The following is a 16265-nucleotide window of genomic DNA, read 5'->3' on the forward strand; positions in this document are numbered from 1 at the left end:
TAGATTAGGTTCTACCTAAGGCTAAGTCCTAATAATTATCCCTTCCCTCTAGGAAGCTACCCTTAGTAACCTAGATTATTATCTATCTCTATATCCCTATCCTAAGTCTTATAAGACCTTAGTCGTTCTCTACGCTTCGTCTTAGATATTTACTAATATTTACTAATCTAAGATTTATATAAGCGTTTTCCTAATAAACTAGATTTTATCTATCCTAACTTCTTATATAGGTAAGATTACCTAATTAGACCTAGCATATCACGTAATATAATTAGATAAGCCCGGGTACTACCTATATTAAAATCTTTTCTTAGAAATATTCCTTTCTTTAAAAAACTTCTTAACTCTTTATAGAGTTTTTTAGATTATTAGGTATATTACCCGATCCTTATAGATATAGATTTATATAGATTTACTATAATTTAGTACGATTTATATAATTTACTAATTTTTATACCGTCCTTAGCTAGTAATAATATAATTTATAATAATCTATATAAATTAGTAATAATTATAATATAGTTTCCTAAAATCTTAATACTAACAATTAGGAGCCGTTCTTTCGATATACGAAAGAACGTTACACGGGCCCAGGCGGTAACCATGCACGACTCTTGGTAGAAAAACTAGGTAGTCGAAAGACACCGTAAGGCAGAGTCGAAAGGCAGCCCTTCCCACGCCTACATCCGAATAATTTTTACATATTAAGAAATCGCATGGTCGAAAGTTATGTCTGGCTAACTTATAATTATTATTTTCACGGAGGGGGTGGCGAAGAATATGCATGAAAACTACGCATTTTTCGCGATTTTCACTTTGATTTTCCCAACCGTGCGCGATCGGTACCTAGGTATACTACACGCCGACCTACGCATACGTCTAAGGACCTTAGTAATCCTCATAGAATCGCGTACTCTAAGACACCTCTGGGATCGCCGATTCTAATCCATTCTACTACTCACGAACTTTATAAGCTATGGCACCCCCCTTAGTACCGCTTCCTAATGTAGATAGTATACGTTAAGCATGGGATATTATATTTAAACTTTTCCCCATCGGCGGGAGCGATAGAGCTTAAGCCGCCTTCTTCCGACCGTTATCGTTTCCTAGCCCGCCACTATTCATCGCACGATTACTAGAGGCAGCGGCTCGTTAGCTAAACGAGCAACAGATTCCAGCCTATTTACACGTTACCAATACGAATAATAACTCGCCTAATAACGATGAAGAAGACGATTTCGTTCCTAACACATGCCTACCGCCTCCGACATCTCCCCTACCCTCTTAATAATCTTATATAACTCCTAGCACCACGGTAGCTCTTCGTATAGTACCAGCGTAACTAGAGATAATAGCCTACGATACCGATTAAGAGCGAGAAGAGGACGACGAAGAAGAGCGTTAGTCTATATATACCCCTAGAAAGCGGCGCCGTAATGATGTATCTAACTAGAACGAATAGTTAACTACGAGAACTCCGCTAACGACCACGAGGGTAAGTAATAAAATCCGGGCCAAGTTAAGAGCAAAGTATAAGGCTATGCTTGGGGAGGTCATGGAGCCATTTACCAACCCCGATAGCCCGTCGTCACGGAACGAACATGAAGCATGGCTCTGTGCAAATGTAAGTCATCTTCGTTGGATAGGCACATTATAACACTTCCCTAAAGATATAAACATGGTTGGACAACTCCTTAATCGCGCATTAGAGATTGGTTCACCGTTAACGCTACTTCACTTTAGATTACTACTATAAGAATGGCGAGACGGTAAGACGGTAGACACAGCGCCTCACAGCCTTAATCCCCTATAGGTTGTTATTAGGGATACGACGTCGACTAGGGAACGCTTAGTGCGTACATTCATAGACTAGGCCAGTACACTCTACTTTAAGATCGTTAAGCTAGTACACACATCGCGTCTTATCGGGATTAGACGTCGCCTAGCACTCGCGGATATATATGAAGCTATAAACGCTACTAAGGAGGCACTAAAAATAGACCGCACATTCACCCTTAGCACTAGGCAAGGCATCCGGTCAATTATAAAGGCTCGTCTATATGCCCGTATTAATCAACTCATGGGAGATCATGCGCCAAGTCTAGAATAACCGTAGGACCTAGATATCGATATATATATATAGTAAGGGGAGGCCTTTAAGCGGATAAGACAGTGGAAATAAATGAACGATTGGTTGAGTCATGGCGCGCACTAGGCGTTAATCCGCGAGAGGTTTGGCGACGGGTTATTCGTTCTACTACCACCCGAAATTACGGACTCTTTCTTCTAGAAGATAAGGGTTAGTATACTAGAGGACTTCCTAGGCCTCGTAGACCGATGTCATCCATGGCTTAGACGACTTTGTTATGGTGTTAAGCCATATTTACATTAGATTTTGAATGGAGACATTGCGCCACCTAGGTAGTTCCCGATCGAGAGAATGACCTCGGAAAATATTACGAATATGGCGCTAGAGTAGTTTATAAATCTAATTAATCTATAAGATCATAGCCTAGGGCTAAGTACGCCATAGGACATGCGCACTATAGATAATGATGAGGTAGATTAGAGAATGAAATACACTAATTCAGTAGCGACTACACTAATAGTAGAACACCTTGGCTGAAGATCGGGGCTAGTGGCAGCCATTGATTTCCTATGGCACGGCCGTCGAAAACTAAAGGACCTGAAAACTCCTTACTCTAGAGCCGTCTAGAATCGCCGTTTCTACACCTATCTATAGGAACATAATTATATGTATTATAGTCTACTCCCGACGCCAACCTACTAACACTATACGAATATATATAGATGTCCGTAGATTCACTACTAGTCGTCGACCTTGACACCGGAGCAATTATCTATCGAGATTGCAAGCGCGCCATCCTCCCATCCGCGCTAGACCGCCACCTCCTTTAAGAATACCGAGGAATGAGACTAAAGTATCGTAAGATCATTAAAAGCCATATTTACTCGCTTAGTTATACCGCTACTATAATCGACGACCTTCGAATACCCGCTGCCCTGTCACGGCCTATAAGGTATATTCCGGTTAAGAGAGGGTTCTAATATATTGTCGAGAACTGCGGATTAGTTCTTGGCCTTTTAAAGAATCTTAAATTATATATTAAAAACGAACATATAGCGTTCTTTAATGGGCGTAGGGGGGCTCCACCTAGAGCGGACGATGAGACACGTGGATATAGAGATAATATACCATACCAATGCCTATATAATACAGGCCGGTTAAACCGCCTTATCCCGATTATAACACGTACCACTATATACACTCGTACACCAATTAACACCACACTCGATTAGCTCTAGTTAAATTAGTAGAACGTCCTCAAAGACAAAGGTTATATAGTATAAACCGGCGCTATCGACGAAGTTGATCCATGGCTAGAACGTATAAAATTCATCAACTACTTCCAAGGCATGGATGTCCTCGCACTTACTAATATCCTAGAGATGCCCACCGAAGGGCCGCTAAAGATAGTATCGTCTAGTCTAAGAGTTCTATTCTACCAAGCCTATGAGACAGTAGGCGCTCACGATAGACTACTATGCCTAGAAGTAGCGCGTTCTATAATAGAGCCCGGGCTATAGCGACCTCTCGCACGTTATCGGAACTAGAAAATATTCCGCGATCACTCGAAGTATCTTCAGCGTCTTATTATCGGGGCTATCCAAGCGTACTAGAATCCCTACTACCTCCCGGCTTTAGTCTTTAACACTAAGACTAAGGCGTGTATTACTCGGCTTCTGGACTACATCACTACGGAACAGCCATCCGGCGAGAGTAATAGTAGCTCCGACTCTAAACCCGAGACGAGCGTAACTAACGACTATCGTAGAGTAGAAGGTAATCTTAGCGAGTGGGATCTGGAAACACGTCGGGCAAAACTATACGAGGTATTTGGTATCTAAACCCGCCCTCTTTCTCGCATCGCCTACCTTTATATATAGCTTATCATTACATTACTACGATAGACGCTATATGTGTACTTATTTAAGGCCGCACTAGTCCCATTATCCGGCCTACTATGTGTAGATCGAAACGGGGGCTTCCTTTCACCATAGAACTATACGTCTACTCTATTAGTACTTATTAAGTTCTCCCGCCTTATTGTCCTTAAGTGGGCCATCTAGGAAGTCTTCCATAAGTAAGCGGGTAGTACTATAGATGTCCTCGGATATCTCTTACCATTTATTAACTAGTATCTCCTCCGCGGTAGTCGCGGTGCAGTTGGATAGTAGATATAACTTAGAGCTTACGGTCTTAAAATCGTGGGTAACATAGCTATAGACGCAAAGATGTAGTGGGTTAATGATATACTTACGTATAATGCATATACAATTCCAATGAATGCATTTAGAGGGATGGTCTCTAGCTTAATAAATCGAATAGCGCGAACATTATATACTAATATTCTTCTACTATCTTCTATAGAGGGAGCACTAGTAATCCCATGGTAGTTACTTACGGATAATACGGCTGATAACACAATCGGGTATAGCTTCCTTTAGTTAGCGTGCCTCTAGGAGTAGTCCTCATGGTTTAGAAGGCGAGTTGAAAAGGACTAGAATATACAGTTAGCGTTCTTTACCAGAGGAGAGTTAGATACATAAAAAGTATAAGACTAGCTCGAACAGATTCGAGTCTTTCTTAGTTAGCTACTTATCCTTATCTATATAACAGCTGGACAGTCTACACGCGGACTAGAAATCCTAAGTATATGGTACCGTAACACGCGACAGGGTGATATACGTAATATTATTCTTTATGGTAATAAGCTTTACATTATAATAAAGTACTATAAAGGGTATACACGTAAAGGAGATATCCGCCTAATTCTTCGATATCTACCGCCGGTCGTATATAATATTCTAATATGGTATCTTTGGTTAGTCATCCCGTGGAAGGAACAACTCAAGAGATTCATGGATCCAACATAGACAGTCGTCCCTGTATATATATGGCTATCGCCGTACTAGACTAGCGAGCGCATAAGCCATGCGATAAGGGAATAGATGCATCTTAGTATAGGAGTAGTTAATATGGGTATCGCAGACTATCGTTAAGTCGCGATTATAATTATAAAGCGCAAGCTTCAGAAGTACGAGATTAACCATATGGACGAGGCCGATAAGGATAGTCTATAGGACGAGGACCAGAATCCGGGTACCCGAGATGATAGTCTAACCGCTATCCTTAATGAGTAAGCTAGTCATAGTATAAAGATTACCTAGATCGCGTATAGTCGTGATATAAGTAGCCCGTTTAGTACGGTAAAGACGGTAATAGAGAGGTACTTCTAGGTTAGTCGCGCATGGTAGCACGAGATCGGGGTGCCTGTGTTTAATAAGGTTACGCCTAGCTAGACGCGAATTTCATAAGCACGGGCTTACCGTTAGGCTGCACTCTAGGAGAAGAACCCGCATAAGGCTGTTAAGGTCGTACTCCGTGACGAAAACGCTAGAATGTGACTCTAATAAGAAAAGGTATTTACCGGGCTAGTCGAAGGCCGTAGTCTAATACTGGTTATATAGCCGACTACCTTAGGTAAAAGTCTACCTTTCATATTAGCTATGTTAATAGTACTAGACGGAGTAATACTAGTTATTATCCCGCTAAAGGCCCTTCGAGATGACCTTATCCGCCGTTATTATAATAGTGGTATTACTATAGAAGCATTCGACCCTACGCACCCCCCTTACGGGACGTCTATTATTATTATTACGCCCGAGTCTATAAAAGGCGAACCGTTTATGTAGTTTATAAACTATATAAATAGCCTAGGACTACTCGACCGTGTGATTATCGATAAGTGCCACTATATCATTAATAACGACTAGTTCCGGCCGGCCTTTCGCGATATCTAAATAATGGTCGATCTAGAGGTGTAGATTATACTCCTAAGTATAACCCTACCACCCGATGATGAAGCAGGGCTATGGAAAGCCATACGTGTAAACGCTAGAGATGTGTTTATCCACCGCGAAGCCATAACTCGGCCTAATATTATATATGCGCTTGGGAGCCTACCTAAGAAGGCTCGAGGTACCCGTAGTTAAGCGGAATACGTGCGACGTGTTAGATAGGGCATTACCGGTAGATGTCTCGTCTTCACGCCTATGGTCACGCAAGCTATTAGCCTCGTAGGGGAGCTTGGTTACGATGCGTACTATCGAGAGAGTATAGCTAAGGAGCAGGTCCTTAACGGATTCATCGCCGAAGAAGAAGGTATTATAGTTACTATAAACGCTCTCGGCCTAGGTGTTGACCTAGCTACCATTCGCGTCGTGATATACTTAGGCGCTCCTTCTTTATTTCTAGACTATATATAAGAAAGCGGCCGGGCCGGTCGCGACCACCTAATAAGAAGCCTCGCTATCTTCGTAAAGATAGGAGAAGCCACTACTAAGGACGCGATGACACTTGCTTACATGAACTGGATAGGGTGTTATAGGGTGTTTCTAGATGAGTATCTCGACGGGTCGTTTAGTAGAAAGAGCTATAACGGGGTTAAAGAGAAGTGCGATGTGTACGACCCTACCCTATCGACATTCCTACTATATTTAGAGACCCTCTAGGAGGATCTAGAATCGGCGATTCTAGACCTTTCTAGTAGCTCGCCCGTGGGTTCCTTAAACAGTTAACCCGACCTACTCTAGACCGATTAACCGTCGCGCTAGCCGCCTTATACGTGGAATAAGATGAAACGAGCACGTATACATGGTAATAGTGTAGGCGAGGCAGGAAGACCAGCGAAAGGGCGGGTATTAGAACTTCCTAGTGCGCGTCCGGACGAAGATTGCGTGGGCGAGGACACTTATAATCAACGAATGTTCATATAATAACAGTCCATGAAACTGGTAGCACAAGAACGTCGTCTATAAAATAGACAATATATAAGTCTCGTCTAGTCATTATCCGAGTAGAGACGATAGTAGGCTAGTTATTACGATGCATGTGGTACTAATAGTAGAGTCTATACTACGCACTACTTAGATAATAGACGACTTATAGACATGGTTAAGCGTGTGCTGGCCGACTAAATACGAAAGAGTAATGTCATGCCTAAACACGTGTACTACTTCACCTGTCACTGGCCATAAATTCTATGTCCGCGGTAGGAGCCTAGACCGGAGGGATAACTAGGGTTCCGTCGGCTCCCGGGAAATATTAAGTATGTATAGAAATTCGGTTTATATCGAGCTCTTAGCGTAATAGTAGTCCACCTATCTAGACGATGGGCTACCCGGTTAGAAGGGTTTGGAATTTCGAAAACGGGCCAACCACCAATAGTAATAAGAGAAGGTGCATGGGACTCTAGTGAATTAGCCCGTTAGCTATAGCGTAAGCGGCGAGAGGGGGCGTATGAAATTACGAATGCTATTCTAGAATTTAATTAGGGCACTCTACTAGTTGTGGATGTTAGTCGATAGGGTCGGTGGGATTTATAGTTATTATAGTTTAAGTCTAGAAGTATGCAAAGTCTATGGAGCATCTTAATGCCTATAGGTAACGTCCGTGAGTTAGTGCTCTTAATCCACGTCGCCCTATGTTAAATAGAATATGAAGAGGGAGACGTGAAAAGGATTCTCCTAGTAACGCAGTTGCGCATTTAGTATAAGAGTATAAGAACTAGGATCTATGACCCTAACTATAGGGCACCCTATAAACAGTGATTCCTAGAGTAGGGGCTGGAATTTCTAATAAAACCGATAGGTTAATTCACTTCACTTATAACACGTCATGACGTGACGTAAGGAGGTTGTGTAACAACACGTGACAAGACCCAAAATATATATTTATATATATTATTTCCGTCAACTCTCTCTATCTCTCCTACATCATTTTACTATTTTCTTACGTAATCTTATTTTTTCGACATATATATATTCAACCCACCGATCGCCGTTTATAGACCCTTCTAGAGATTATAGCTCCTTTTCTTCTAGTTAACATTCAAGCATAAGAGGAAGAAGATGATGATTTTCTCGATCCGTTTTTAGATGCAGCTACTAAAGAGATTCGCGAAACCAGAGCAGCGTTATAGAAGAAATATACTACCTTATCCGCTCTTATCGTAGGTAGTAGCTTAATAGGCTACGATTCTAAAGCCATAGAGCGATTTCTCGAGGTCGCTGCTATAGAGGAGGAAGTAGGCGAAGCAGGAAAAGGCGCACCTATCGAGCTAAAGCCGGGAAAAGAGGCTAGACAGGAGCGTAAAAAGGAACCTAGGCTGGAAAAGGACCGTCGCCTTGGTAAGATTGCCTCTAACCTCGGAATTAGCGTGGTTAAAGCAGCCATTTTATTCTAGGATCCTGAAGTTAACGCCTTGCTTAATGAATACTATATAGAGTTCTTTGACCCGCGGATTCTGGAAGGTTCGCATCCGTTTAGCCAGTTCACTTTAGCTATGGAACTTATTAAAGAAGACCGTGCCCATTACCTTATAGTAATAGTCGCTAGTCGTAGTGAATGGGAAGATTACTAGTAGCGCGCGTCTCTTATTCTCTAGATAGATCTTAAGCTATCTTCTAATCGTACGAATCCTCTTTCGCGAATGCGTATGTCGGAGAACGACAAATATCTTCTATTTAACGATATACTTAAATACCGACGCCATGCCCGTAACTAAGGGCAAGAATACGAGGACAACTTTCGCATGAAAATTGTCTATGCTAACGCGAGGTAGATGTCCACAATGCCTTAGAAAGTTCCTACTAACTGGGTTCCCCCTACTCATCCACTAATCACTCTATAGGCCCGTCTAGGATCGACGATTATAGGCCCTTCTAAGAAAAAAGCTAGAAGGCGTTTAGATTAACACTAAGCCGCCGATAGTAACTCCACCACTAACCGGAATAGGGAACTTGGTAAGAATACTAGCGATGCTATAGATTAGGACCCGATAGAAGATATCTAAGCGATAGATCCGAACTCGCTCCTCGACGCACCCATGCTAGACGCACTAGCTATACCAGATGCCACTATAAAAGAAGGACCTATAGCTGCCCTAGTAAAACTAAAACGTTCCTTGAAGCCTATAAAGGCACCGAGGAAAAAATTGCCTAAGTACCATACTAAGGCGTGGACTAATATATAGAAACGCGGTCTAAATCCATCGGGAGCATCGATAGATACCTATAATAATCTAGAATTTATAGTCGAAGACAAGGGCATTAATATGGGCGATCGGCGTGTGTTCGCTAGGTTATATCTCGAGAGTCTCCCCTCCGAAGAAGAGCTCTAGGCCACGCTTACGGTAACTTATAAGGATTATAACGTCGTTAATCCGGATCATCTTAAACTAGGAACGTGTCCGTACCACTCTTACCTTACTATTAAGAATCTTGTAAAGGGCTTAAGCGGTACTTAAAAGATCTCCGAGATTGAAACTAACGAGGTTATTTAAGCGAATAATAATAAGACGGCAATTACCGCACGCATTGACACGGATCTTAGTAATATAGTACTAATTATAGATTAGTTAAAGTCGGGCAGCGAGAAGAGAAGCAAACTATAGGATTGGTTAAATGACTAGAGTAATAACGGCGCCGCCCAACTATAAGACTATGTTACAGCCGCGGTGGGTCTCCGAGTCACTAGTACCCGAAAACCTTAGATTCTTAACATGAATCCTAGCGTTACTCTATATTAGTGGTAACTTATAGGAGCTTGGTGGCTCCGAAAGAGTATGGATAGTTCGGTTTCACGGGGTATAGTATTAGTAGATGGTGTCGGACTAGGTAAAACATTTACACTTTTGGCGCACTAGCTACATGTAAGTTCCTTCCCCTAGTGGCCTCTGGAATCGCCGATTCTAGACGCGCCTACACATATCTAACTAAAATATAGTTAATTAACGAGCGCATCGCCAATCGCGAGAAGGGTATCCTAGTGTCTCCTCTAAAGCCCGCCCTGCTATTAGTACCCGTAAATCTCCTTACCTAAACCGCTGAGTAGATTACGGACTTTTCCTCGCTCTTCCGTGTCATTACTAGTCACGGCGATAGCAGGGTCGGGAAATCAGCCACTGGTACTACGCGTTTAGTAGGTATCTTAACATAGAAGAGTTAGTACTTTAGACCGGAGGAGATTAACGCCCGTACTATCATCTTAATGTCCTACGCAACGTTTAACGCCCGTTATGGCCTTACTAGGTGGAGGGAGGAAATACGAGGGTACGCGGAGTTCTAGAATATTAAATCTAGAAATTGGGACGCCGTCGCATCGGTAGAAATGAAATATATGGAGAAGTAGCATTTTCCACATGATGCCCCTTGGAACCTCGCTTAGTACTTCGACTATACGGTAGCTAACGAAGCACACGGCTTCCGGAATGTTAACTCTACGACCAACCGGTCCATCTACGAGCTTAACATTAAACACTACGTCCTTATGACTGGTACTCCCGTCTACAACTTCGCTAGTAATATGCAGGGTCTTCTTAAAGTCACATAATAGAGCGCATCCCTCGACGATTATTTCAACGGTATTTCCGGTATATAGCCGCCATTTAAGGCGAAGTCTAACCTATATAAGTTTCTATCGATGATAGTAAGACTGTATCCGGACGTTTCGCAGGAAAAACTAGATCGCGTCCTAGGTATATGTCTGACTTCTCCGGCCTTTAAGCACTGGTGCCTAGGTTCCGGCTATAATGATCCTAAGCCGCCATTAGAGCTAGTGCAAGGCCAGTGCTTAAGTATAATATACGGAGCATTTGTACTTCGCCGCACGAACGACTCACGGTATAGCGATGATAATGCTACTTTAATCCGCAACTACATTCCGCGGGCCGAAAGGGTATAGATTAAAGTGGCGTATCTACTAGAGGTGTAGGCTAAGTACGACACGATTAGCGAGGAGACCCGAAAGAAGCTTATTTAGCCGAATCCTTACCGACCCTCGGAATTAAGCCTGAACTCCCGCATATAGCGGAACTTAGTGCTAATGTCTACTATTATCTACATTAGGTATTCACACTTTTTCATGCGTAGGGACATAGTAGCGTTAAGGAAAGATAATGAATAGAAGCCAAAATTCCCTCGTCCTAGCTCTAAGAACGAGAGCCCGCGTTAGATATACGCTTTCCTACTAAACATCGCCTAAGCTCGTGATCGAAGCCATCCTAAGGGTGGACTTACCAAGCTAGTTAACGAAGTAGAGAACGTGCTAGTAGTACTACTAGGTATTCTATTTAACTAGTCCCCTCGGCTCGTAGCACTCGCTATATAAGCTGTAACGTAGTACTTTAAGTACCAGGAGAAGGGCATCGTATAGGTGTAATATCCTATTGAGCGTGAGTTAGTATGTTACATGTTACGGCTAATAGGCTTTAAGCACGTCGGACGCGTCTTTGCCGAAGACGACGCGCCAACCAGATAACAAAAGTATAGACTATTTAACTAGAAGATGGACTCTACCTTTAATAAGACCACGCCTAACGACATTACCGGTGATAAGGACGACCTGCTAGAGGCGCCTAGAATCGCCGATCCTAGTGCGTTCTTAGACGGCGACAATACCCATTAGGATAACATTAATAGAGTTCCCTCCCGGATCGATTAGTTCGTTAATACATGCGGAATTACAGGGGTTGGTTTTAATTTATAGAAGGCGAATAGAAATGTTCATTTCTTTTCTTATCCAGCTAATCTCGCTCTCCTACGGCAGCTCTTGGGTCGTATATTTCGACTTAAATAGCTCTTACCGACCCTGCTTTCTAAGTACTATATGCTAAACACATGGGCATCTAAAATGTCCATGGCCATGACTCGCTGAGCATTGCCTAAGATGTTTACTACTCTGTCTAGTCTCGTGGACGGTACCCTCGATACTACTCTCGATGTTATCGTTCCGCCTGTTCTTAAGGGCTGGTATCCCATAATTAGAGATGTATACCACGATTTCGGTCTAATTATCCATGAAGACGATCCGGAGTTTAAGAAGCTATGTAAACCGGAATCCACGGCTGTTCCCGTGCTTGAAGTCATAAAACGCCTCCTAACATTTAACCGTAGTATCGTCATTAACTAAAGTGAGAGGCTAGGTGTTACCGATCGGACGGAGAGGGCTACTAGTACATTTAACATCATTAGTGACACTATGCGCCGCCCTAATAACCGCCTGGATGAGGACCCTACTAAGCGTAGTGCCTATGGTCATGGTAAGGACGAGGTAGATAGTAGAGATAGGATCCATTCGCTGCGAGAAGCCAGCGAGAAAATAATATTATTAAGATCTATATTAGAGCCTATGATCCGCATAATATAGTTAATCGAAGACTATGAAGACCTCTTCCTAATAGAATACGCTGCCGAACGATTCGTTAATGAGGACTAGACCACTTATATAGTAGAGTAGTTTATAATAGATGAGACACTAATAAACATAGGTGGAGATAACGATGAGGCTTAACCGTCTTCTAGGAGGGATTAGAATCGGCGTTTCTAGTCGCGTCTATAGTTGGTACTTTTCTTTAACAGCGTGTATTTATATTCCACTAGTTATTTTATTATGTTCGTGGCTACTAGTATCTTTCCTTTAATAGTCTATATGAGGATGGTCGTCCTCATGGCTTATTACATCTCCTTACTTTCATAATCGACGCCTAGTTAAATATTATTATAATTTCCAATACTGTCTCACACGCTCCGTTAAGCATTCCCATACTCGTTTTCCATACCTTTAAAACGTGGTTCCACTCCGTACTAGAGGCGTCTGGAAACGTCGAGCGCCGATAGCCTTTTACTCCTAGTAACATCTTAGTATACGTGAGTATAGGCTTCGAACTAGTATTACGTTATTCCGACTTACGCGACGTAAGGGAGGGTTCATTTCATTCACTTAGTATTACTTTACTTTACTACTTATCTATATTGTATCCGGTTCATTAACCTCTATTTACTTTTATAATGTTACTACCTAAACGAGACTAGCTTGGTATTCGCACGAAGGTATATGAATATATACCACCTTATAATTTCCTCTCTCCTATATCAACTTACTTACTCTCGTATACGTTAACAAGTCTCACAATTCGTTCGTTTATCTCATTAGTAATCGCAATTCACAGACGCCTCTAAACAGATTATATAGGTTTAACAAAATGGCAGGCGATTAGAGCCTTCCGACTAAGCCAAGCAAAGGAAAAGGGAAGGCGGTATAATTAGCTCCGCCACCCGTGGAAGATGCTAGACCTTCGGAACCGGCCAAAACTTCTGGATCCATACGCCATGCCCAATAGACACTTCAAGACCTAAATAATCTAGTAGGGAACGATCGTTTCTATTAATCTTATAAAAAACCAATGCCGTCATGCATGAACAGCGTAAAGTTCGTGGTCGGTAACATTATGTAGATGCTAGAGAAGGACGTCTGTTTGGTAAACGCTACGTAGAGGCAATTAGATACTAATCGTTTCGGTAGCATTAACGTAGTTATCCGCAAAGGAGCCGGTCCGGAACTCGTGGCCGCCCTCGCGGATTATAAGGTTTTGGAATCCGAGGAAATTCTAGTAACGGAGCCATATAATCTTAATGCAAAAATCATTATACACGTGGCTATACTAACATGCGTAAAGACGAAGTCGGATATGAAAAAACGTCATGACGTCCTAAGAGGTTTGTATAAAAGTATCGTCGAAACTGCGGTTAATTATTGGGACCCGGATGTTAGTAGCGTCGCTCGGATTCTTTGTCCTGTCCTTAGAATATCGAAGTATAGATGGGCTATGGACGCCGGAGCCTATTCTACCCTTCTCGGTATACGAATGGCTTTCGAGGACTCTAATAACGATGAAATACCATTCGATATCTTACTCGTCGTGCCATTAGCGGAGGATATGCTTAATATTACACCTGTTATCTAGTGGGTTTCCAATCATACGAATTACTATCATCCACTAACATCCTTTAGTATTGTATTCCCGTCGATCGAAACGCGCGCCATTAAGTTTCCAGGTATGTTAAATCCCGGCTTTAGTAATCCTTGGGATCAGCGATTCCAATACCCGCGCATTCGTCATTATATACACTCTATAGTCTTTCCCTATAACCGTCTGGGATCGACGATTCTAGACCCCTCTTGAGATATACATGTTCCCTATAACCGTCTGCGATCGACGATTCCAGGCCCTTCTTAAGATATATATGTTCTATACTAACCGTCTACCGTAGAACTACCTATCTAATATATACCGATGACACCTCGTGCATATACGGCTCGCGCCGCTAGTATTAAGTTGGCTCTATCTTAGGAAGTTTACACTAACCGTACACGTTTCGTCGAGGATACAATTAGGGATAACGTTACACATGGTCGAGCCGTGGTAGCCCGTCCTCTAGTAACCGATAAACCATCCCCCGCGAAGAAGAAGAAGAAGGGTTCTAAGACTAAAAATGCCGCCGATCCTATTATAAGTGAGACCGGTAAAACGTCTAAGACCGCACCGCTACTTAAGAATAGTGTAGTAGTAAAAGAGCCGACTATAGAAACGCTACACCCTACTACGGAACTATCTTCGGTAAAGGAACCCAAAGATAATACTAATAATTTAGGTTCTATACCTCCGCCTGCAGATGGCGAACTTCCTAATAATCCGGACTCCGAACCCGATACCTCTAACTTGCTACCACCGCGAACACCGTCAAAATCCAAAGCCCGGAAAGTAGTTAGAACGCCATCGAAAAGATTAAAGGCAAACTAAACCGACACCGTAAAGCCGACTAGCACTACTCTAGTTATAGCCGTAGCTGTAAAAAAGGCCAAAGCGCCAAAGCGTAAAAAAAACGATGGTGACTTTATAATCTCCAACGACCTAAAGCTTCCTAGTAGGTGTCTACGACCTTAGGCGATAGCTTTCTTCATCGATCGACTAGTAATAGGCAAACCTATTATCTACCGCTCGGTTGGACACTACTACGTCACGTAGTTCTGGTTAGCTGCAGCGGAGAGAATTTCGCGTCTCGAGAATCAAGGTAAGCTCCATGCCAGATTCACTTTTATCGCGAAGATTATATATATACTAGGTGGCGCCAGAGCGGGCGGCTATGGACCTAATACCTATATTGATCTACACTTCCACAGCTCCAAGGAATACTACCGTTTGATTCTACCCTATGAGCGGCTCGAGAGACTTACGTGGAGCCCTAAAATTCTCGTAGAGGGTCTTCGTCTTCGGCTCGCCCAGCCCGTATATAAAGAACCTAGATTTAAGACTCCTACTAATCATCGGGAGCGACAACTCGCCGTACTTCGCCAACTTAGGGAGTCGCTCGGTCGTCTAATTTTCCATGATTATTAGTCTAACATTGGCTTTGCGTATTAGCTCGCCATATAGTAAGTTCGGGATGAGCTGAAGTATGACGATCCCGACCTTAACCTACCTAAGGAAGTCGACGAGAGTGACGAAGAGGATTTATTACGTCGCATGAAGCCGCCAGCCGATACCGCCGAAAAGTCTTCTATAGCCGAAGTAACTATAAGGAAGAAGCGTATAGCGTCGTACAGCGATTTAAGTAAGGCCGTTAAGCGCGTTAAACTTAGTAACGAGATACTAGAGGAGGCACTAGAATTGGCGATTATAGACGCCTCTAAGGTTTTGGATGATGTGCCCGATAACACCACACGGATAAACTCCCTAGACCCCCTCGTAGACTCTAGTACTATTTCTAAGGAACGTGTGGAATCGCCGATTCCAGGACCTTCTACGGACCTTAACCCTCCTCCTGTTTTTCCTTTAATCACGCTAACCATGCCGACCATTACTACCACGTTATCGCACACATCTCCCGAGGGCACTAATGCTATCGCATTAGATGGTGAGGGTAATTCTAGGTCGCGGATCTTAGATCTATCTAAACAGCCAACGATCGATACATAGCCTAGCATGCCTAACAGTGGCATTATCATTAACCAAGACCGGCCGCTTACTACCTAGGTATAGTATCTCGCTAATTATGGCCCTTTTAAGGACGAACACGCAGTTAAAGAACTTTACTATAATATAGCGTTCCCTGGATCTAATCTAGATTTCCCGCCGCCCTCGTTAGTAGATTCGACCGACCCTAATGATATCGACATAGACTTAAGTAGTTAAAGGGTTGGGTTTTTCTTGAGTGCGGACATGCGTATAAGATTCAAGTAGTTATTAGTAAATCATAATCTAGTACTAGGGTAGGCTCATGACTATAACACTATAGCCGTAGACTAATAGCTAGACCGTAATACTAAAAGAGTGGGCATT

General features: G+C 42.7%; 3 protein-coding genes across 3 annotated transcripts; all 3 read left to right on the plus strand.

Annotated features, from left to right (window-relative positions):
- Positions 1–6111: 6111 nt before the first annotated feature.
- Positions 6112–6351, plus strand: EJ05DRAFT_435128 (uncharacterized protein; the record flags this gene model as incomplete). The annotated part of the gene is made up of 1 exon (XM_033741682.1): positions 6112–6351. A coding segment is annotated over one exon (240 nt), but the record flags the coding sequence as incomplete, so codon positions are not given.
- A 5080-nt stretch (positions 6352–11431) lies between these two features.
- EJ05DRAFT_483852 (uncharacterized protein) lies at positions 11432–12361 on the plus strand (the record flags this gene model as incomplete). The annotated part of the gene is made up of 5 exons (XM_033745290.1): positions 11432–11519; positions 11566–11614; positions 11833–11972; positions 12069–12196; positions 12293–12361. The coding sequence occupies 5 exons, from the start codon at positions 11432–11434 to the stop codon at positions 12359–12361; spliced, it is 474 nt and encodes a 157-aa protein (XP_033603938.1).
- Positions 12362–13336: 975 nt separating this feature from the next.
- EJ05DRAFT_524819 (uncharacterized protein) lies at positions 13337–15976 on the plus strand (the record flags this gene model as incomplete). The annotated part of the gene is made up of 8 exons (XM_033748828.1): positions 13337–13365; positions 13448–13888; positions 13937–13980; positions 14281–14687; positions 14952–14997; positions 15348–15358; positions 15411–15846; positions 15966–15976. The coding sequence occupies 8 exons, from the start codon at positions 13337–13339 to the stop codon at positions 15974–15976; spliced, it is 1425 nt and encodes a 474-aa protein (XP_033603939.1).
- Positions 15977–16265: the final 289 nt, after the last annotated feature.

The sequence above is a fragment of the Pseudovirgaria hyperparasitica genome, assembly GCF_010093815.1.
Source record: "Pseudovirgaria hyperparasitica strain CBS 121739 unplaced genomic scaffold EJ05scaffold_3, whole genome shotgun sequence".
NCBI lineage: Eukaryota > Fungi > Ascomycota > Dothideomycetes > Acrospermales > Acrospermaceae > Pseudovirgaria > Pseudovirgaria hyperparasitica.